Here is a 23,417-nt window from a genome sequence, read left to right on the forward strand (position 1 = left end):
GGTCGGTATCGACCTTGCATGGCAGCCAATCACCGTCGGTGTGTGAGTGTGTGTATGAGAAGCATCAATTGTACAGCGCTTTGGATAAAGGCGCCATATAAATGCCAACCATTTACCATTTCACTGAAATTGTACTTCCCTCTAGGGTCTTTCAGCGCACTTATCCCTGGTTATGGGTATGCACTTTGCACTATGCCATACGTCACTCTGGATAAGAGCGTCTCCCAAACGGCATTAATGTAATGTAATGTAACTCATTAGATAACTCTGGCACATTAACACTGATGTGTAAACTGAAAATGTTGATTAATGTGCACTGTCCCTAATAAATAAATCAAATAAATCAATTCAAAATTTAGGCCAGAAGTCGGCCATGAAAACCAGCAACAGAGACGGCCCCAGCTGCCCACCTGTGGTTTAAATCTTCCACGCGGGCCTGTTTACAGAGGGCCGTGTTCAGCCCTGACAGAGCGGGACGAGACGATCTGATCAAACCGCCACCGGTTTCTGCGTTCGACACCGCTCTGGCTCTGCGCTGTGTGAACTCCACTGTTTGTCCGCGGCTGAAGAGGCGATTGCGCCTACCCTCTCCTCCCAGAGACGGCGGTCTCCCATTCCACCCAAGCACCAGCTTTCACCTCAGATGTGCCTGAACCATCACATCACATTACATCACATTACATCACCTTATTGGCATTTGGGGAAACGCTCTTATCCAGAGCGACGTACAGTTGATTAGACTAAGCAGGAGACAATTGCCCCCCCTGGAGCAATGCAGGGTTAAGGGCCTTGCTCAAGGGCCCCAACGGCTGTGCGGATCTTATTGTGGCTACACCGGGAATCGAGCCGCCGACCTCGCGGGTCCCAGTCACGTACCTTAACCACTACGCTACAGGCCGCCCCCAAACCCAAAAGGTCACGAGGGTTTCCATTCCAACGGCCGTAAAGGGCACTGATGAGGACCGGGCCCAGCCCCCTCCACCTGACCCCATTCCAGCTTTCATTTTGAGTTTTTCTGCGCACGCTGAACGTCCAATCACACTCTTTCTGCCGCTGAGCAGTGTGACTCAGACTCCCGGCGAGAACGTGAGTAATCCCCAGGTCACTCACAGACCAGGGGGTGAGGAGTTCAGAGTGCTCATTTGTAAGCAGCAGACGACAGGGTCTGTCTGCACGCATCGACCGCTACCTCTCAAAGCGCCAACGCCTTTATCGACGTGTAGATCTCTCACACGCTGAGCAATACTTTATGAACAGATGATTGGATATTCCCTCCCAACTACACACATACACATTCATATTCTCCCTCCAACACACAGACACACACACGCACACAAACACACGCACTCCCTCACACACACATTCACCCTCATACACACAAAACACCATCCCCCACACAACCTCCAATACACACTCATTCACACACAAACGCATTCACAAACACATATACACACAGAGCATGCACACACACATACACAACATTACGTGCCGCTGTGACCTGTGCCACACAGGTTCACATTTCCACACTGCAGAGGGCAGCTGGACCCGTTTCCTTCTGCACACAGAGAGGCAGGAGTATAATGAGCCCAGGAAAACACAGCGTTTCCAGCAAAAGACAGCGTTTCCGAGCCGAGCACAGAGCTTTGCGGCAGAGCACAGAGCAGAGAGCAGAGAGCAGAGAGCAGAGAGCAGAGAGCAGAGAGCAGAGAGCAGAGAGCAGAGAGCAGAGAGCTCTCCAGCACAGCATAGAGCACAGAGCACAGAGCACAGAGCACAGAGCTCTCCAGCACAGCACAGAGCACAGAGCACAGAGCACAGAGCTCTCCAGCACAGCATAGAGCACAGAGCACAGAGCAGGGCTCTCCAGCAGAGCGCAGAGCTCTCCAGCACAGCACAGAGCACAGAGCTCTCCAGCACAGCACAGAGCACAGAGCTCTCCAGCACAGCACAGAGCACAGAGCTCTCCAGCACAGCACAGAGCAGAGCTCTCCAGCAGAGCGCTATAACCCAGTTCACATTCAAAGGCCTGTTTTAATAGGGAAGCTCAGGGTGCCCGTTAAACTAGGGCAGGTGGCCAGAGACATTTATTGTGTTTTTACTTGTCCTGCGTTTCTGCAGTCTGCACGGTGGGCTGGCAATCATATTTCATATTTCATACCGCAAGATTCATAAAAGTGCCTCTCTGAAAACCGAGAGGCAGCGACCTTTAAACAAGCTCTTTAGAAACACCGCTCTCAAGAAACCGCCTCCATTTGTTCTGTACTCTCACACAGCAGTTCCCCATCTCCTGCCAGTTTCATCATGTTCAGGCTTTGATAAGCAATCCATTTTTCACCACAGTTCTGGCTACCGACAAAGTAGAAGAAACTGAAATGGAAACGGTTTTGGGCTGCACGCCCACTCCCTGTTAATCAGCTTGAACATGCAATCATTGGTCCAGTATTACATACATAAAATACATAAAATGATCATATTGATGAGATATAAAGGGGGAGGGAACATATATGAAAATGGGGTGGGGGGGGGAGAGGGGGAGGTCATCGAATGTGCCGAGTTTGATTACCACTACTTGTGTATTTATTAACTTTTTTCTGTTCATGCAAACAACAAACAAAAAATGCCAATATTTGTGCCAAGAGGGAAAACTATCTTTTGCCTTGTATATAAGTTTAGCTTATTCATTGATCATGATCACAGAATGTCATTCTCATTCGTGGTCAAGATGATAACCGTTTTGAACACATTTTTCAGATGAAAATGCCTCCAAGTAACAACGAAAGAAAGAAGGGCACAGATAAGATTTAAGAGAATTTAACCGCACCATGTTTCCAATTAGTGCCAGCAGTGTATACATAAGCCATTTCACTTATTTCATCCTTCTGGTTTACACCCAGTAATGCCACTGCAGGCTGTGTTACTTCTGCAGACCTGGTAAGAGTCACGTAAACAGCTCCAGGTTCTAAGCAACACAAAGCTCAGTTATTCGCAGTGAAGCTGCCAGAAGCTAATCTCCCACACTGAATCTTACACACCCGCCCGTAAGCGCCTCTTTATTTAGACTGGAATGTAATTAAGTCGTATAGTGTGAAAACAGAATAAAACACCAGACAGACCCAGTGCATCAGCTTCTCCTGCGGAGGAATTCAGATTAAACGGCGTATGAAACTTTGGGGTGGGTGAAAGTGACTTTGCGCTGGAGCGATAAAACGGGTCGTTTTCTTTTAAACGGGTCCGTTCCCCCTCAGCCTCGTCACGCAGGCGGAGGGGCGGGAAGACTGCGTCCGCCAGAGCACAGGCAGCGCACAGGCAGAGCACAGGCAGCGCACAGGCAGAGCACAGGCAGCGCACAGGCAGAGCACAGGCAGAGCACAGAGAGAGAGAGAGAGAAAGGGGAGTGACCTGCCAGAAGATTGCAGTGTCAGTTATCTAAAGTAATAATTATCAACCTGAATAATCTGCCCGGTGCACAATTACAATTATTAAGCAGTAGACAGTATAACGTGTGCCGTAGGTGATGAATTTTAACATGATTATTGTCATGGGCACGCATGAATACGACCCTTCCCTGAACCCATCAGCAAAGCAAGTTTCTCATTGGTCAGGACCTGATCCCCATACCTTCACATCATTACACACAGTTGCACACGCTGCATCAAAAACACTTCATATGCAGTCAGGCCCAGTGTCAACTGATGAACTCTGACACAGGAGATTGACTCTAATTGACATTCAGGACACTGACGGAATTTTGTGTGTGTGTGTGTGTGTGTGTGTGTGTGTGTGTGTGTGTGTGTGTGTGTGTGTGTGTGGGGTGGAACAGGCTCTCTTTAGCAGATTAATTTAGCAATTAATAATGTCCACAAAAACAGCACAGAATTCACTTTACATTCAATCTCATTACAGAAACTTTACAGTACAGTGACCCACGAGGCAGGAAAGTCTGGCCTAAAACTGGAGTTTAAAAAAACTTGAGACAAGGATGAACAGAAGCGTTTTTTCTCAATTTGTATATAATTATATGTATATGCCCTACATATGTGTATATACGTGTGTATGTATATGCATGTGCATGTATATATATATGTATATATATATATATATAATTATTGTGTTAATTATTATCCCTGCTTTTATATGTAATCATATTACTGTGTTATTTTCATCTGTTTAACATGTTGCTCCAGACAGGACAGACAGGTAGCCTTTGCTCCAGACAGACAGACAGACAGCCTTTGCCAAGACAGACAGACAGACAGCCTTTGCTACAGACAGTCAGGTAGCCTTTGCTGAGGACAGACAGACAGGTAGCCTTTGCCACAGTCCAGCCCAGTAGAGCACGGTTAAATCACACTCCCACTGATAAACTGCCCAAATACAACTGCCTCACTTCCAGCCGAGACCCTGTCCTTTCAAATCAAATTCAATTTAAACCATTCACTACAAGGGGGAAAAAACTGAAATATACCTATCCATAAGACTGAATGCTGCAAGGAAGCAGGAGAGAGAGAGAGAGAGAGAGAGAGAGAGAGAGAGAGAGAGAGAGAGAGAGGAGAGAGAGAGAGAGAGAGAGAGGAGAGAGAGAGAGAGAGAGAGAGAGAGAGAGAGAGAGAGAGAGAGAGAGAGAGAGAGAGAGAGATTCTCAACCAATTCTCAAAGCAAGCAGCATGGGGGGGACAACATAAATATTGTATTTTTTATATTAAACATTTACAATATTTGTAAAGGGCAGTGGGCCCATTGTTAGGTTAGACAGAGTTTGCACAGGTTGTACATAAACAGAGACGACGGATCCTCCCTGGCCTTACGGACGCTCCAGCATCCGTCCACCGCGCCCAGGGGAAATTACAGTCACTCCGCAGGACCGCGAGAGACTTCACGCAAAAGCCTCGTCAACGTGACAGATCACCGAAGGCATATCAGACAGCTTATTTATAACCTTGGTCTTCGGCGGACGATAGCTCTTAATTAAACTGCCAAAATAATCACTGCCAGGGTGTCTGCTAAATTGTGGAAATGATAGACCAGTCTATTCAAGTTTCTTAAATAACACCTCTCTCCCTTCAGCGGTGTGCGTGAGCGCTCCCAGTCGCAGTCAGAGAGGGGAAATATCTCTCAACTCTGAGCGCGTTCGAATACGGTTTCACCTCAGTGAACGAATACGTTGACAGGTAATGACGTAGCGTCGCAACAGAGCTGCACGTTTTGAACAGCCTTATTGTGGCTACACCGGGGATTGAACAACCGACCTTGCGGGTCCCAGTAATGTACCTTAACTAATATGCTACAGGCTATCCTTGTCCTAGTTGGCTATCTTATCCTTAAATATATTTACATTCCTTAAAAATAAATGTAACCTTTGCACTTGCCAGTTCCAGGAAAGCTTTGGTCTGCTAACAGGAAATCGATTACCCTGAGCAATGTAAATTCAGCCTCTATGATTATTTAACCCAGTAATTAAAGTTGAGTTTCTGCACTTTACATTGCTGAAAGGTTTATTCATTTCCAAATCATTTTGGAGTTGGAACAATCCAAGCAAACGTTATGCATTTGTTTTATAGCATGTGTTGAAAAAAATAAATAAATTGCTTTCATTTTAAGTCCTCATAGTTGTTTTATAATACTCATCATCCAATTTAAAAATGTGCACAGAACATCTACACCAGCGCTAGTATTTTTAATACAGTTTCGTTTTAGAATGATAAGCAGGTAATACTAAAGTTTAGGTGGTACGTAGAGTGGAACATGAGCACACTAAATTAATGCAAGAAGCCACGAGTTTGGTGTTAGCAATGTGACAGAATGGTTTTGTCTAATAGACAGACAGCCTGAGAGCAGCACAGCATCAGAAAAGGAGTGCTAAATGAAAACATTTTGTAGTACTTCTACTGTAAATACTTCACATACAAAGAAGCAAGTGAGCAAGTTATAAAAATGAACTACAAATAAGACTAGAACTTAAAGGTGAGCACTTAAGTGAAACATCAAACTTTTCATTTTCATTGACTTAATTTGCAGGGGGTCCACTGAAAAGCAGCCAGTCTTCAAAGGAGTGGCATAGTGTGGTTTGAATGATTTCCTTTCGGAACGCTTGTAAATAAACTTCAATAATATTCAATAAAGTTTCAATAAACGTTTCATCTGACTGGTTCCTGGACAAAGATGTGTTGTCTTGAGAAATATTAAGAAGTAGAGTGGCCTTGATATTATTGTTTGTTTGTGTGTGTTTGTTTATTTTTTTTGGGGGGGGGGGGGGCAATCTATGCAGTTTCCTTAGAAAAGAATAGCGTTTTATGTGAAGGGGGGTACTACTTTTAGATACAGGTAGGAGGCCAGCACCCCAGTTCTGACCTGCAATATATTACACAATACTGGAACTGTACTTTCCTCGAGGGTCCTCAACGCACTTGCCCTGGGTTTGATTTGCACTTTATTGTATGTTGCTCTGGATCAGAGCGTCGGCTAAATGCCTCTAATGTAATGTAATGGCTACTCATCCCGTCTTTGAGAGATTATTTAATGTTGAAATCTAAATCGTGGTTGTTTTTAGTACAGTCAGCAGGTAACTGTATAACATTAAAGACCCTGAACATCAACTTGCCACAAGATGAATATTTAGATTTTCTAATTCCAATTCAATACGTCTGATTGCCTAGATTCTGGAAAACAATCCGTCTGATAACATCCCAATTCAGGCATCTCCTCTCCTCTGCATGATTTGACTCCAGAACAGTGCTGCGTAAGAAGCTTTTGAGCCCGTATCAGGTCATGAAGACCAACGAGTCCAGTTCAAACCAGGATGGGCCAGGAGGGTCCTGTGATGGACTGGCAGCCCGTCCAGGGTGCATTCCTGCCTCTTGCCCAAAGCCAATGCAGTTCTGAAGCCTAAATACAACCTTGAATTCTCTTCGGCCAATTTGACCTCTTTGCCTCCGCGGAAAGTTCCGCCCAGCAGCTCAGCAAAGACGAGTGGATTACACAAGTGCTTATATAAGCGCTTAGTTTGGGCAAGCAGAGCGTCACTGCACCCAACGGCTGCCTGCCGCAAAAAAGAGACAAGAAGAAGCGGCGGAAGGTTTGTTGCAAAATGTCAGCCAGTTGGAAGATGGCGCTGGCCCTCCTCGCGATGTCTCTGGCGGTGGCAGACGCTCTGCGGATCATTGGAGGACCCACTGACGCCGATCTGAATGACCCGGATGTCAAAAAAGCCTTGAAGTTTGCTGTGGATCAGACCATCAGTCACAGAAACACTACTCTCCTCAGAAAAATGACACGTGCACGCTCGGCCAAGCAACAGGTCAGTTGGCCGATTTTCAAACTGGGTTAGCTGTTCAAACCTGCCATTGCTAAAGAGAGGGGAAGAGATTGGGTTGGATTCTTTTAATTTATTATTATCTGTTTAGTAGGGAGATACTCAGAGATATTCAAACCACCCTGTCGGGCACCAACAACCATTCCACGGTCAAAGTCACTTGGATAACATTTCTTCCACATTCTGACATTTGGTCTGAAAAACAGCTGAACCTCTTGACCATGTCTGCATGCTTTTATGCATTTACACATTTAGTGACTGCCACATGATTGACCGATTACATATTTGCATTAACAAGCTAATATACAGGACTACCTAATGAAGTGATCACTGCGTGCAGGTGAATCATTTTGTGGGAAAAGAAAATTAAATTTGCCTTCCTGTCACTCCTTGCCACTCCTGCTCTTTATAAATTAATGTAATGCGATATTGTATGGTATGGGTGCAGGTCAGTATCCCACGTGGTGGGAGTATACCGTTTCTGCTGTAAGAGGGCCGTTAGGCACTGTCCCCACTGCTAATGCATCTCACGTGGTTCTTCACCTGTTCTTCATCCTCTTGAATAAATGAATGTAATGTCAGGTAATTCATGATGCACGCATTGCTTCTGAACGCAGGTGGTCGTCGGCATGATGTACATTCTCACGGCAGAGATGGCCACAACCAACTGTGCAAAGGGCGAGGACGAGACCAAGTGTGATATACATGAAAATGAACACATCGCATTCGTAATGTTTCTCCATTTCTACCTCCACTTTCCCACTCTCTCCGTACACACGATCCACGTTCAGGGCAGAAGCACCCTTCTGTACAGCATCATATGAACTTGTTTACCAACACAAACCTGCTATGGACACTTTCCTCTTTTTGTACAGTTTTGGTCATTAGTTTTGTAAACACACAAGGTACCAACCACCACCTCCTCCTCCTCCCCGATCACACGATTCATTCAGTCACATAAAACAACAGTCATTCACTTCACAAACTGTCATCGCCCATCACTACCAAGAGATACAAACAAACATTTCTTATAACTTGCTTTCTCTCTCATTTGTTTCAGCAAGAGCGATGCACTTTCCACGTGTGGGAGAACCCCTGGCATGGTGGACACGAGATGTTTCAAACTCGTTGTGTGGCTTAAATGCATCAAGAAGAGGCTGCATCACTCTAACTTCAATCACCGATGATAAGAGTCTCTTACTCCATCAGCCTGGGCTAGTGAATACTGAATCAACCCAAATCAACCATATTTCTTCACCCATATTCTGAAATCCATTACATTTTTTGTGCGTTTCTCAATCTTTCTTTTGGCTGTTTGTTATTCATTCCGCAAAATAAAAGTTCAGCTGGCAGTAAAAGCTTGCAATAAATAATTATATTCAAACTAGCCTAATAAATTACACTGCAATGTTTCTCTCTCACTTTTTTCAGTTTGCCACTCTGTTGTTTTCCCACAACATAACAGAACAAAACATTATGATGAGAACAGGCCATTCAGTCCAGCAATGCCTTTTCTTACCACTAGAGGGTACTACTGTTAATTTTCCCACACAGTGACCACTCTGTGTGAAAAAATACTTCCAAATGTCTGTGCAGAATTGATTTCCATTCATGCCACTTTCGTTCTTTATACATGGAATCAATATGGTGGCCCTTCTTTGAACCTTTTCCAGCACCACTATGTCTTGTGTAGTATGGTACCCGGAACTGCACACAATACTCAGAGCCACGTTTACAACTTTCTGAATCGAAAAGTAACACTCAGATACATGAAATTAAATGTTTATGGACATTGGCTTTGGTAAAAATTAAAAAATTTAAAATAAAAAGTAGGCCTATCACGCATACGCGTAGGTTTGGAGGGAGATGCTTTCATAGAAATGATCTTTCCAATGAGACAAGCAGCAGTGTGAAATAAAACCTAGTGATATGCTCGCCGCCTTCTTCCGTCCAAGCACAATTATGAAATCAACAGATTTTGCCAATAGCACCACCAAGTGGTAATGTCTCATATCTCGGTTTCAGAGGGAAAGAAGGCTGAAGTAACTGGCGTTTCCTCAAATACACTTAAATCACCAACTAAAACAGACATCCCACCGCCAGTTAAACTCGAAGCGGTGGAAAATATTAACTTAGTTTTGACACACACACAAAACTACCATGTTCAGGAAGCAATAGAGCAGTGTGTGGCATCTGACGCGGTTTCCTCAGCTGCTTCGGTAAAAGTAGACGCGGTCTTAAAAAGTTTCTTGGTCTGTTGTCATGACCTGAACAAATTTTAACACACAAGTTCATACATTTTCTACGACGAACACAAGTTGTACTCACGTACAGAGCAGAGCTGTTCATTTTCCCTTCAAAGAAAACAATAAAATAGAAAAATGTCGATGTATCAATTCACGACTGCATCAATGCACACCTGAACTGACCAACACCGTCGTTAGTATTCCGTTACTGCGCATGTCTGTCCTCCTCACTCATGCTGAAAATGAGTGAAATACTTCACATAAAAAAGAATACCGAAACTGCGGTCACATTGAGAGAATTGGGTGATTATCTAGCTTCTTATAATAAACATCTCCAAATAAACATTCGGGACAAGTGGCTTCACAGGTCTTTCTGATTAGCCAGGTGTGTTCAGTCAGTTCCGTAGTGAAAATATTGAAATACCAAGCTGTGCACACATATAACACAGCCATATTATTTCACATGCAGTAGTTTGTTTCCTACCTAAATATGTTCTCAAGGCTTCTGTGCTTCTCCTTGACCAAGTAAAGCGAGTGTGTTTTTGACTCGAAGTAAAACGTCGTTTGACGTCAAAACGTCCAATTATCAGGGGATTTTCTGAGCTCAGCGTGCTCCACCGTCTCTTATTTCGGGCCAGTATGATGCGTTTTTATTTGTGACACATTTTAATTGGTAGAGAGGATATTTTACCGAAGCATTTCAGGTGTAGTAGCTTGCTTAAAGATACAACGTGATACCCTAACTGAGAATGAAACCTGTAACCCCCAGGTTTTAAATGCAGTTCCCTCGAAGACACACCTTTGCACAAGCCTGGAGAGACACCTCGCACAAATCTTCCTCTTGCCTAGTAAAATAAAACTGCATTCATATTCATAAACCAATTCACTATAGGCGGTTGTTCACTGAATTTGGTAAAAACAAAATCCTGAATAATTATTCACATTTAAGATAGTGTGAAATATGCAAGTGCACCACAAGAGGGCGCATATTTCTGTGAACGTACAGTATACAACTGATGAGTATGAGCTTAATGGAATTGAATAAATGTCCCTTAAACTTAAAGCAACATGTGCTTAATTATTATACCCCAAATAAACATATGTGAATACATTATACACCACTGTACATTAGTCCAAAGTGTTACAGTGATGAGTTGAATAACAATTAATTCCACAAAATATACCACACATTTTACTTAATTCAGTTGTTTTATAACTTTGTGTAAAAATACAAAACAATGGAAAAATATAATTTCAATATTACTAATACTACTGGATTGGAGAGTCATTTATACAAAAACAGACTTTAAGTCGAAGCAAATAATACATTAGTTACATACAGTACAATACTTTACTCTGATAAATAGACGTGGTTCACATTTATATTTGAGGTCTTCCAAAGATTTTCAATTGATCAAATCAGTCAATTGCTAATTTGTTTATTTTAAAGGAGAGTGGGACAGTCCCTAATTTCACGTTTCAGTTCACTCAGACAGGTAGGGAGCAGAGGGACTAAAGACCCGTCTACACCGAGAACTACAACTATAACCAGAACTATAAAAGTTCACACCATAAATATCAGGAAAAGGAGAGTAACGAACGATATCACTAGGATCAGTCAGAGTGATTTCTAGCTCCTTGAATGATAGAAAACTGATAGGATCAAAATCCATCCAAATTTACTGCAAGTCACATTCAAAATGGCAGATGACATAGGCGAGAGACAGAAAGTTTACAGAATGTTATCGTTCATCGGTGTGGATGCTCACATCGTTATTGTTACAATCATAGTTATAGTTGCAGTTATCATTCTTGGTGTGGATGCTCACATTGTTATTGTTACAATCATTGGTATAGTTGCAGTAATAGTTATCGTTCTTGGTGTGGATGCTCACATCATTATTGTTATAATCATAGTTATAGTTGCAGTTATAGAGTTATCATTCATCGGTGTGGATGCTCACATCGTTATTGTTATAAATCATAGTTATAGTTATAATTCTTGGTGTGGATGCTCACATCGTTATTGTTATAATCAGTTATAGCTGCAGTAATAGTTATCGTTCTTGGTGTGGATGCTCACATCGTTATTGTTATAAATCATAGTTATAGTTATCGTTCTTGGTGTGGATGCTCACATCGTTATTGTTATAAATCATAGTTATAGTTATCGTTCTTGGTGTGGATGCTCACATCGTAATTGTTATAAATCATAGTTATAGTTATCGTTCTTGGTGTGGACAGGCCTGAACAGAGTGGGAAGGAATCACAGCTGAGATGACCATGTTGGGAGAAGCCCTGCCCACTTGGGGGATTGCATATGTGCTTGAGAGTCCAGTGTCAACAGCAAGAAAACCAAGAAGACAATCATCTCATTTCTATGGAAACAGGACCTCAGTGTTTTTTCCAGACATTCTGTATATGAAATAGCACAACAAACCAAGTGCTTGGTCTAACTATGTGTGATCCAATAATCCAAGACGTCATCCATGGCCCTGGTCTGGGCCATGCTCATAACAACCCTACAGACTACATAATAGAAATAAGAACATACAAACTTGGCTAGCAGTACAAAAATATCAATTTTACAGACTTCAGTGGAACCCACATGCATTCATTTATAAAGGGTTGCATCTTGAAATAAAATATTATTTTAATGGGGAGACCTGTCCCCTTTTTATAGATACCGGACGATCTCATCTGATCTTTTTTGTGTTGTTATGACAATATGCCATACCAGGGCAAGTACTGACACTAATTTCAGGACATGGATTCGTCAAGAAGTCCATCTGAAAGAGTAAGAGGGAGAGTCACACACAAAGTCCGTCTTCTGAACACAGATACAGACCATCTAATCCTCGGCACATACAGAGATCACGCATGACCGGTACCATCATGGTTAACAGCTCACACACAAGTGAGAATGTATGTTTTCACGTGGTGCAGTGTGTACGCACCAGATTGTATGTGTTGTGTTTAAAGGTACAATGGGTAATTTCCAACTTCTAACAGTCATGAAAGCTTGAATTACTGTACAGTATTGCACAATGTTTTGGGACAGAGTGTCGGGCTGCCAAGCCTGTAGGCACCTTTGCACTTGCCAGTTCCAGGAAAGCTTTGGCTGGTGTTGTGGTCTGCTAACAGGAAATCGATTGGCCTGACCAATGTAAATTCTGCCGCTATGATTATTTAACCCAGTAATTAAAGTTTAGTTTGCACACTACACTGCTCCAAGGTTTATTCATTTCCAAATTGGAATTGTTTACCAGAACATTGCGAGCAAACGTTATGCATTCGTTTCATAGTGTGTGTTCAAAAAAATTAATTTGAAGTTGAACTTTTCATAATACTCATCATCCAATATAAAAATGTGTCTTGCAGCACTGAACATCTATACCGGTGCTGGTATATTTAATACAGTTTAGTTTTAGAATCAGAAGCAGGTAAATACTGAAGTTTAGGCGGTGAAGTAGAGTGGAACAAGTACAATTCATGCAAAAAGCCACTAGTTTTGTGTTAGCAAATGTGACAGAATGGTTTAGTCTAATAGACAGACAGAGTCTGAGAGCAGCACAACATCAGCACAGGAGAGTGTTAATGAAAACAATACAGGTAAGTACATTACTGGACCACATGCCCTTTGAGTGCGTTAGGCTATATTGAAGCATTTTGAAGTAGTTTTACTGCATATATGTTTTCATATACGAAGAACCAAGCTAGCAAGTTCTACAAATGAACTACAAATGAGAATACAACTTATTTTTTTTAATCACTGAGGAAAAAAGGAGAGCATTTAACTGAAACAAACTTTTCATTTTCATAGATTTAACTTGCAGGGGGTCCATTGACAAGCAGTGAGTCTTCAAAGGAGTGTGGTTTGAATGATTTCCTTTTGGAACACTTGCAAATAGACTTCAATAATCTTCAACAAAGTTTCAATAAACGTTTTATCCAACTGGCTCCTGGTCAAAGATGTGTTGTCTTGAGAAATATTAAGAAGTGGAGTGGTCGTGCAATCTATGCAGTTGCCTTAGAAAAGAATAGCGTTTTATGTGAAGGGGGGTACTACTTTTAGATACAGGTAGGAGGCCAGCACCCCAGTTCTGACCTGCAATATATTACACAATACTGGAACTGTACTTTCCTCGAGGGTCCTCAACGCACTTGCCCTGGGTTTGATTTGCACTTTATTGTATGTTGCTCTGGATCAGAGCGTCGGCTAAATGCCTCTAATGTTATGTAATGGCTACTCATCCCGTCTTTGAGAGATTATTTAATGTTGAAATCTAAATCGTGGTTGTTTTTAGTACAGTCAGCAGGTAACTGTATAACATTAAAGACCCTGAACATCCACTCTTTGCATTTGAAGTGATAACTTGCCACAAGGTAAATATTTAGATTTTCTCATTCTTTCACAAAACATAAAATGCTCATAATTCAAGAGTCCAATTCAATACGTCTGATTGCCTAGATTCTGGAAAACAATCAGTCTGATAACATCCCAATTCAGGCATTTCCTCTCCTCTGCATGATTTGACTACAGAACAGTGCTGCGTAAGAAGCTTTTGAGCCCGTATCAGGTCATGAAGACAAACGAGTCCAGTTCAAACCAGGATGGGCCAGGAAGGTCCAGTGACGGACTGGCAGCCCGTCCAGGGTGCATTCCTGCCTCTTGCCCAAAGCCAGTGCAGTTCTGAAGCGTAAATACAACCTTGAATTCTCTTCGGCCAATTTGACCTCTTCGTTTTTAACCGACGCCTCCGTGGAAGGTTCCGCCCAGCAGCTCAGCAAAGACGAGTGGATTACACAAGTGCTTATATAAGCGCTTAGTTTGGGCAAGCGGAGCGTCACTGCACCCAACGGCTGCCTGCCACAAAAAAGAGACAAGAAGAAGCGGCGGAAGGTTTGTTGCAAAATGTCAGCCAGTTGGAAGATGGCGCTGGCCCTCCTCGCGATGTCTCTGGCGGTGGCAGACGCTCTGCGGATCATTGGAGGACCCACTGACGCCGATCTGAATGACCCGGATGTCAAAAAAGCCTTGAAGTTTGCTGTGGATCAGACCATCAGTCACAGAAACACTACTTTCCTCAGAAAAATGACAGGTGCAGGCTCGGGCAAGCAACAGGTCAGTTGGCCGATTTTCAAACTGGGTTAGCTGTTCAAACCTGCCATTGTTAAAGAGAGGGGAAGAGATTGGGTTGGATTTAGATTTAAAAACTTTTTTTTATTATTATTTGTTTAGTACAGAGATGTTCAGAGATGCTGAAACCACCCTATCTGGCACCGACAACCATTCCACAGTCAAAGTCACTTGGATCACATTTCTTCCACATTCTGACATTTGGTCTGAAAAACAGCTGAACCTGGTGACCATGTCTGCATGCTTTTATGCATTTAGTTACTGTCACATGATTAACTGATTACATATTCTCATTAACAAGCTAGTATAAAGGACTACCTAATGAAGTAATCACTGAGTGCAGGTGAATAGTTTTGTGGGAAAAGAAAAGAAAATTTGTCTTATGTAACTCACATAGTTGCACTCTTGTTCTTTATAAATTAATGTAATGCGATATTGTATGGTATGGGTGCTGGTCAGTATCCCACGTGATGCAAGTAAACCGTTTCTGGTGTAAGAGGGCCGTTAGGCACTGTCCCCACTGCTAATGCATCTCACGTGGTTCTTCACCTGTTCTTCATCCTCTTGAATAAATGAATGTAATGTCAGGTAATTCATGACGCACGCATTGCTTCTGAACACAGCTGGTCGTCGGCATGATGTACATTCTCTCGGCGAACATGGCCACAACCAACTGTGCAAAGGGCGAGGACGAGACCAAGTGTGATATACATGAAGACCAACGCATCGCATTCGTAATGTTTCTCCATTTCTACCTCCACATTCCCACTCTCTCCGTACACACTATCCATGTTCAGTCCATTTCTACCTCCACATTCCAACACTCTCCGAAAACACTATCCATGTTCAGGGCAGAATCACCGTTGTGTACAGCATCATATTGATTTTCTTTTTTATGAACTTGTTTACTAACACAAACCTGCTATGGACTCTTTTTTTGAACAGTTTTGTTCATTAGTTTTGTATACACACAAGGTACCAACCACTTCCTTCCCCTCCCCTATCACAGAATTCATTCAGTCACATATAACAATAGTCACTTCTAGGGGTGTGAACGGGTAACAGTTTAACCGGGTAACCGAAACTGATTTGTGAACGGTTACAAAAAATTGATAACCGATAACCAATATTTTTCTTTCTGAAGGTGAAACTGTTACCCGTTCACACCCCTAGAAGTAACCGAAACTGATTTGTGAACGGTTACAAAAAATTGATAACCGATATCCAATATTTTTCTTTCTGAAGGTGAAACTGTAAGCTCAAAATAAATGCACGTTCATCAGCAGGCGTATCATTGCGGTTCTAAACCAGCAATCGACAAGCTTCAGTATTTCGAGCAAGGAATCTGGGCATTTCAGCAGGTTTAAACTGCAAACAGGGAATTGAATGCTACAGTATTACAGTTATCAAAGAATTTCTGTAGCTGTTGGTTGACTTGTGGCTTTTTATAACGCAATTTAATTTCTCAGTAATCCAGTCTTAAAAAAGATATGAAAAATACCCCTAGCGGTCATAAGCAATATCGGTTAACCGGTTAACTGTTTAAAAAATGGGACGGTAATCGGTTACAAAACCAAATCCCTCGTCTCTTCACAAAGGTCATCGCCCATCACTACCAAGTCATACAAACAAACAAGCAAAAAACAAACACGGATGCTTTCCTAGAATGTCCTTTCTCTCACGTTTGTTTCAGTACGAGGGATGCACTTTCTACGTGTGGGAGAATCCCTGGCATGGTGGATACGAGGTGGTTAAGGGTAGTTGCGCGGCCTAAGAGCATCAGGAAGAAGCAGCTGCATTACTTTCATTTCAATCATCGAAGATAAAAGTCTCTAACTCCATCGGCCAGGGCTAGTGGTTGCTGAATCAACCATATTTTTTCACCCATATTCTGAAATCCATTACATTTTTTGTAAGTTTTTCCCGATCTTTCTTTTGGCCGTTTGTTCTTCATTACACAAAATAAAAGTTGAGCTGACAGTACAAGCTTTGCAATAAATAATTATATTGGAACTAGCCTAATAAATGACTGTTAAAACACTGCAATGTTTCTCTCTCACTTTTTTCAGTTTGCCACTCTGTTGTTTTCCCACAACATAACAGAACAAAACATTATGATGAGAACAGGCCATTCAGTCCAGCAATGCCTTTTCTTACCACTAGAGTGTACTACTGTTTATTTTGCCACACACTAACCTGTGTTCGTCAAGTGTTCATATTCTACCCTCGGTCCAGCGTGTTTATTTAATCAGAGCTTTCAGTTCATTTCAGAACCACGTTTACAACTTTCTGTATCGGAAAGTAACACTCAGATTAAGCTACATGAAATTAAATGTTTTTGCACACAGGCTTTGGTATAAAAGAAGTAGGCCTATCACGCATACGTGTAGGTTTGGAGGGAGATGTCATCCACCCCAATGCTTTCATAGAAATGATTCTTCCAATGACACAAGCAGCAGTGTGAAATAAAACCTATTGATATGCTCGCCGCCTTCTTCCGTCCAAGCACAATTATGAAATCAACAGATTTAGCCAATAGCACCTCATATCTCGGTTTCAGAGGGAAAGAAGGCTGTAACTGGCGTTTCCTCAAATACACAATCACCAACACAATCACCATTGCTTCCTCCACCAAAATGACGAACCTCCTGTTTTCACTTTTAAGGCCTTATGTGCGATTGCTATGGAGAGAGCAGTCCTCATTTTGCGCTCTCGTATTTATAAAAATTCACTCCATAGAGCGGGACCTTTCGGCTTAACTTCCACACTCAGTTGAAAGTGTTGCAATCTGTTGCCAATTAAGCCTGAACAACAATGTTACACGGTCTAAATAAAAGTCAATATTTCTGATGGAAAAAATCTTGCGTCTCATAATAAATATCTCCAAGTAAACATTTGGGACAAGTGGCTTCACAGTTGTTTCTGATTAGTCAGGTGTTCAGTCAGTTCCAAAGTGAAAATATTGAAATACCAAGCTGTGCACACATATAACCCAGGCATATGATTTCACGTGCAGTGGTTAGTTACCTACCTAAATATGTTCTCAAGGATTCTATGCTTCTCCTTGACCAAGTAAAGCCAAAAAAAAAACTGTTTAGAAGTGTTTTTGACTCGTAAAACGTTGTTTCAGGTCCAAATGCCCATTTAACAGGGGATTTTCTGAGCTCAGCGTGCTTCACCGTCTCTTATTTCGGGCCAGTATGATGCGTTTTTATTTGTTACACATTTGAATTTGTAGAGAGGATAAGGGAAAGTAGCTTGCTTAAAGATACAACGTGATACTCTAACTGGGAATTAAACCTGCAACCTACAGGTTTTAAATGCAGTTCCCTCGAAAGCACACCTTTGCACAAGCCGGGAGAGACTTCCTCTTGCCTAGTAAAATAAAACTGCATTCATATTCATGAGCCAATTCACTATAGGCGGTTCTTCACTGAATTTGGTAAAAACAAAATCCTGAATAATTATTCACATTTACGATCGTGTGAAATATGCAAGTGCACCACATGAGGGCGCATATTTCTGTGAACTTACAGTATACAATTGATGAGTATGAGCTTAATGGAATTGAATAAATGTCCCTTAAAATTAAAGCAACATGTGCTTAATTGTTATACCCCAAATAAACATATGTAAATACATTACACACCACTGTGTATTAGTCCAAAGTGTTACAGTGATGAGTTGAATAACAATTAATTTCACAAAATATATCACATATTTTACTTCATTCAGTTGTTTTATTACTTTGTGTAAAAACACAAAACAATGGAAAAATATCATTTCAATAATACTAATACTACTGGACTGGAGAGCCAAACCGGACGATCTCATCTGATCTTTTTTGTGTTGTTATGACAATATGCCATACCAGGGCTAGTACTGACACTAATTTCAGGACATGGATTCTTCAAGAAGTCCATCTGAAAGAGTAAGAGGGAGAGTCACACACAAAGTCCGTCTTCTGAACACAGATACAGACCATCTAATCCTCGGCACATACAGAGATCACGCATGACCGGTACCATCATGGTTTACAGCTCACACACAAGTGAGAATGTATGTTTTCACGTGGTGCAGTGTGTACGCACCAGATTGTATGTGTTGTGTTTAAAGGTACAATGGGTCATTTCCAACTTTTAACAGTCATGAAAGCTTGAATTATTGTACAGTATTGCACAATGTTTTGGGACAGAGTGTCGGGCTGCCAAGCCTGTAGGCACCTTTGCACTTGCCAGTTCCAGGAAAGCTTTGGCTGGTGTTGTGGTCTGCTAACAGGAAATCAATTGCCCTGACCAATGTAAATTCTGCCGCTATGATTATTTAACCCAGTAATAAAAGTTTAGTTTGCACACTTTACACTACTCCAAGGTTTATTCATTTCCAAATTGTTTTGGAATTGGAATTGTTTTCCAGAACATTGCGAGCAAACATTATGCATTATATGCATTTCATAGTGTGTGATCAAAAATTGTAATTTGAAGTTTAACTTTTTATAATACTCATCATCCAATATAAAAATGTGTCTTGCAGCACTGAACATCTGTACCGGTGCTGGTATATTTAATACAGTTTAGTTTTAGAATCAGAAGCAGGTAAATACTGAAGTTTAGGAGGTGAAGTAGAGTGGAACAAGTACAATTCATGCAAAAAGCCACTAGTTTGGTGTTAGCAAATGTGACAGAATGGTTTAGTCCAGGGGTCTCCAATCTTATCCTAAAAGGGCCGGCGTGGGTGCAGGTTTTTGTTTTAACCCAGCAGTAACATACCTGATTATACTAATGAACAAATCGTGGTCTTTAATCAAGACCTAGATGAGTAGAATCAGCTGTCTTAGTCTTGTGCTAAAACAACAACCTGCACACACACCGGCCCTTTCTGGATAAGATTGGAGACCCCTGGTTTAGTCTAATAGACAGACAGAGCCTGAGAGCAGCACAACATCAGCACAGGAGTGTTAATGAAAACAATACAGGTAAGTACATTTCTGGACCACATGCCCTTTGAGTGCGTTAGGCTATATTGAAGCATTTTGAAGTAGTTTTACTGCATATATGTTTTCATATACGAAGAACCAAGCTAGCAAGTTCTACAAATGAACTACAAATGAGAATACAACTTATTTTTTTAATGACTGAGGAAAAAAGGAGAGCATTTAACTGAAACAAACTTTTCATTTTCATTGATTTAACTTGTAAGGGGTCCAATTACCAGCAGTGAGTCTTCAAAGGAGTGTGGTTTGAATGATTTCCTTTTTGAACACTTGCAAATAGACTTCAATAATCTTCAATAAAGTTTCAATAAACGTTTTATCCGACTGGCTCCTGGTCAAAGAGGTGTTGTCTTGAGAAATATTAAGAAGTGGAGTGGTCGTGCAATCTATGCAGTTGCCTTAGAAAAGAATAGCGTTTTATGTGAAGGGGGGTACTACTTTTAGATACAGGTAGGAGGCCAGCACCCCAGTTCTGACCTGCGATATATTACACAATACTGGAACTGTACTTTCCTCGAGGGTCCTCAACGCACTTGCCCTGGGTTTGATTTGCACTTTATTGTATGTTGCTCTGGATCAGAGCGTCGGCTAAATGCCTCTAATGTAATGTAATGGCTACTCATCCCGTCTTTGAGAGATAATTTAATGTTGAAATCTAAATCGTGGTTGTTTTTAGTACAGTCAGTGGGTAACTGTATAACATTAAAGACCCTGAACATCCCCTCTCTTTGCATTTGAAGTGATAACTTGCCACAAGATGAATATTTCGATTTTCTCATTCTTTCACGAAACATAAAATGCTCATAATTCAAGAGCCCAATTCAATACGTCTGATTGCCTAGATTCTGGAAAACAACCAGTCTGATAACATCCCAATTCAGGTTCCTCCTTTTCTGCATGATTTGACTACAGAACAGTGCTGCGCAAGAAGCTTTTGAGCCCGTATCAGGTCATGAAGACAAACGAGTCCAGTTCAAACCAGGATGGGCCAGGAAGGTCCAGTGACGGACTGGCAGCCCGTCCAGGGTACATTCCTGCCTCTTGCCCAAAGCCAATGCAGTTCTGAAGCGTAAATACAACCTTGAATTCTCTTCGGCCAATTTGGCCTCTTCGTTTTAACTGACACCTCCGCGGAAGGTTCCGCCCAGCAGCTCAGCAAAGACGAGTGGATTACACAAGTGCTTATATAAGCGCTTAGTTTGGGCAAGCGGAGCATCACTGCACCCAACGGCTGCCTGCCACAAAAAAGAGACAAGAAGAAGCGGCGGAAGGTTTGTTGCAAAATGTCAGCCAGTTGGAAGATGGCGCTGGCCCTCCTCGCGATGTCTCTGGCGGTGGCAGACGCTCTGCGGATCATTGGAGGACCCACCGACGCCGATCTGAATGACCCAGATGTCAAAAAAGCCTTGAAGTTTGCTGTGGATCAGACCATCAGTCACAGAAACACTACTTTCCTCAGAAAAATGACAGGTGCAGGCTCGGGCAAGCAACAGGTCAGTTGGCTGATTTTCAAACTGGGTTAGCTGTTCAAACCTGCCATTGCTAAAGAGAGGGGAAGAGATTGGGTTGGATTCTTTTAATTTATTATTATCTGTTTAGTAGAGAGATACTCAGAGATATTCAAACCACCCTGTCTGGCACCAACAACCATTCCACGGTCAAAGTCACTTGGATCACATGTCTTCCACATTCTGACATTTGGTCTGAAAAACAGCTGAACCTCTTGACCATGTCTGCATGCTTTTATGCATTTACACATTTAGTTACTGCCACATGATTGACTGATTACATATTTGCATTAACAAGTTAATATACAGGACTACCTAATGAAGTGATCACTGAGTGCAGGTGAATAATTTTGTGGGAAAAGAAAATGAAATTTGTCTTCCTGTCACTCCTGCTCTTTATAAATAAATGTAATGCGATATTGTATGGTATGGGTGCTGGTCAGTATCCCACGTGATGCAAGTATACCGTTTCTGGTGTAAGAGCCACTGTCCCCACTGCTAATGCATCTCACGTGGTTCTTCACCTGTTCTTCATCCTCTTGAATAAATGAATGTAATGTCAGGTAATTCATGACGCACGCATTGCTTCTGAACACAGCTGGTCGTAGGCATGATGTACATTCTCTCGGCGAACATGGCCACAACCAACTGTGCAAAGGGCGAGGACGAGACCAAGTGTGATATACATGAAGACCAACGCATCGCATTCGTAATGTTTCTCCATTTCTACCTCCACATTCCCACTCTCTCTGTCTACACTATCCATGTTCAGTCCATTTCTACCTCCACACTCCCACTCTCTCTGTACACACTATCCATGTTCAGTCCATTTCTACCTCCACATTCCCACTCTCTCCGTACACACTATCCATGTTCAGTCCATTTCTACCTCCACATTCCCACTCTCTCTGTACACACTATCCATGTTCAATCCATTTCTACCTCCACATTCCCAATCTCTCTGTACACACTATTCATGTTCAGTGCAGAAGCCCCGTTTTGTACAGCATCCTATTGATTTTTTTTATTTTTTTTTATTGAATTCTTACGAACACAAACCTGCTGTGGACACTTTCCTCTTTTTCCGAACAGTTTTGTTCATTAGTTTTGTATACACACAACGTACCAACCACCTCCACCTCCTCCTCCCCGATCACACGATTCATTCAGTCACATAAAACAACAGTCATTGCCCATCACTACCAAGTGATACAAACAAACAAACATTTCTTATAACTTGCTTTCTCTCTCATGTGTTTCAGCAAGAGAAATGCATTTTCCACGTGTGGGAGAACCCCTGGCATGGTGGACACGAGATGTTTCAAACTGGTTGTGTGGCTTAAATGCATCAAGAAGAAGAGGCTGCATTACTCGAACTTCAATCACCGAAGATAAGAGTCTCTTACTGAATCAGCCTGGCTAGTGGATACTGAATCAACCCAAATCAACCATATTTCTTCACCCATCTTCTGAAATCCATTAAATTTTTTGTGCGTTTCTCAATCTTTCTTTTGGCTGTTTGTTATTCATTCCACAAAATAAAAGTAGAGCTGGCAGTACAAGCTTTGCAATAAATAATAATATTGGAACTAGCCTAACAAATGACTGTTAAAACACTGCAATGTTTCTCTCTCACTTTTTTCAGTTTGCCACTCTGTTGTTTTCCCACAACATAACAAAAAAATACATTATGATGAGAACAGGCCATTCAGTCCAGCAATGCATTTTCTTACCACTAGAGTGTACTACTGTTTATTTTGCCACACAGTGACCACTCTTGTGTGAAGAAATACTTCCAAATGTCTGTGCAGAATTGATTTCCATTCATGCCACTTTCGTTCTTTATACATGGAATCAATATGGTGGTCCTTCTTTGAACCTTTTCCAGCACCTCTATGTCTTGTGTAGTATGGTACCTGGAACTGCACACAATACTCTACAAGTGTGGGCTGACAAGGTTATTGTATAAGGGGAGTATAACTTCCTTAGATTTACACTCAGTACTCTTGGCTATGTATCCCAGCATTCTGTTGGCCTTTTTTTCTCCCCCTTTTCTTTTCTTTTTTACTGCTACAACACATAGACTAGGGGGTAATATTTGATCAAAGCCTTTCAGGTTCTAGTCACTTTTAACTTGAGCACATTCCAAATGTGGAAACCCAAATATCAGTGCCACTGCCGTCTTGTTAACAGTCGGCCATCTTGCCTTCATTCGAGGGCA

General features: G+C 41.8%; 3 protein-coding genes across 3 annotated transcripts; all 3 read left to right on the forward strand.

Moving 5' to 3' along the window:
* The first annotated feature begins 6,993 nt into the window (after positions 1 to 6,993).
* On the forward strand, positions 6,994 to 8,730 carry LOC133118478 (cystatin-like). The gene is made up of 3 exons (XM_061228521.1): positions 6,994 to 7,294; positions 7,927 to 8,037; positions 8,370 to 8,730. The coding sequence occupies exons 1-3, from the start codon at positions 7,085 to 7,087 to the stop codon at positions 8,448 to 8,450; spliced, it is 402 nt and encodes a 133-aa protein (XP_061084505.1). The 5' UTR covers positions 6,994 to 7,084; the 3' UTR covers positions 8,451 to 8,730.
* A 5,643-nt stretch (positions 8,731 to 14,373) lies between these two features.
* LOC133118658 (cystatin-like) lies at positions 14,374 to 16,737 on the forward strand. Its single transcript, XM_061228806.1, has 3 exons — positions 14,374 to 14,680; positions 15,319 to 15,429; positions 16,389 to 16,737. The coding sequence occupies exons 1-3, from the start codon at positions 14,471 to 14,473 to the stop codon at positions 16,467 to 16,469; spliced, it is 402 nt and encodes a 133-aa protein (XP_061084790.1). The 5' UTR covers positions 14,374 to 14,470; the 3' UTR covers positions 16,470 to 16,737.
* A 4,141-nt stretch (positions 16,738 to 20,878) lies between these two features.
* LOC133118744 (cystatin-like) lies at positions 20,879 to 22,699 on the forward strand. The gene is made up of 3 exons (XM_061228930.1): positions 20,879 to 21,181; positions 21,795 to 21,905; positions 22,459 to 22,699. The coding sequence occupies exons 1-3, from the start codon at positions 20,972 to 20,974 to the stop codon at positions 22,537 to 22,539; spliced, it is 402 nt and encodes a 133-aa protein (XP_061084914.1). The 5' UTR covers positions 20,879 to 20,971; the 3' UTR covers positions 22,540 to 22,699.
* The last annotated feature ends 718 nt before the right edge of the window (positions 22,700 to 23,417 follow it).

This window comes from Conger conger, chromosome 18, assembly GCF_963514075.1.
Source record: "Conger conger chromosome 18, fConCon1.1, whole genome shotgun sequence".
Classification (NCBI taxonomy): Eukaryota; Metazoa; Chordata; class Actinopteri; order Anguilliformes; family Congridae; genus Conger; species Conger conger.

Coding starts and splice junctions, on each gene's coding strand:
- LOC133118478 (XM_061228521.1), top strand. CDS start 7,085: ATGTCAGCCAGTTGGAAGATGGCGCTGGCCCTCCTCGCGATGTCTCTG. Junction 7,295..7,926: donor CACGCTCGGCCAAGCAACAG/GTCAGTTGGCCG, acceptor TTCTGAACGCAG/GTGGTCGTCGGCATGATGTA. Junction 8,038..8,369: donor AAAATGAACACATCGCATTC/GTAATGTTTCTC, acceptor CATTTGTTTCAG/CAAGAGCGATGCACTTTCCA.
- LOC133118658 (XM_061228806.1), top strand. CDS start 14,471: ATGTCAGCCAGTTGGAAGATGGCGCTGGCCCTCCTCGCGATGTCTCTG. Junction 14,681..15,318: donor CAGGCTCGGGCAAGCAACAG/GTCAGTTGGCCG, acceptor TTCTGAACACAG/CTGGTCGTCGGCATGATGTA. Junction 15,430..16,388: donor AAGACCAACGCATCGCATTC/GTAATGTTTCTC, acceptor CGTTTGTTTCAG/TACGAGGGATGCACTTTCTA.
- LOC133118744 (XM_061228930.1), top strand. CDS start 20,972: ATGTCAGCCAGTTGGAAGATGGCGCTGGCCCTCCTCGCGATGTCTCTG. Junction 21,182..21,794: donor CAGGCTCGGGCAAGCAACAG/GTCAGTTGGCTG, acceptor TTCTGAACACAG/CTGGTCGTAGGCATGATGTA. Junction 21,906..22,458: donor AAGACCAACGCATCGCATTC/GTAATGTTTCTC, acceptor CATGTGTTTCAG/CAAGAGAAATGCATTTTCCA.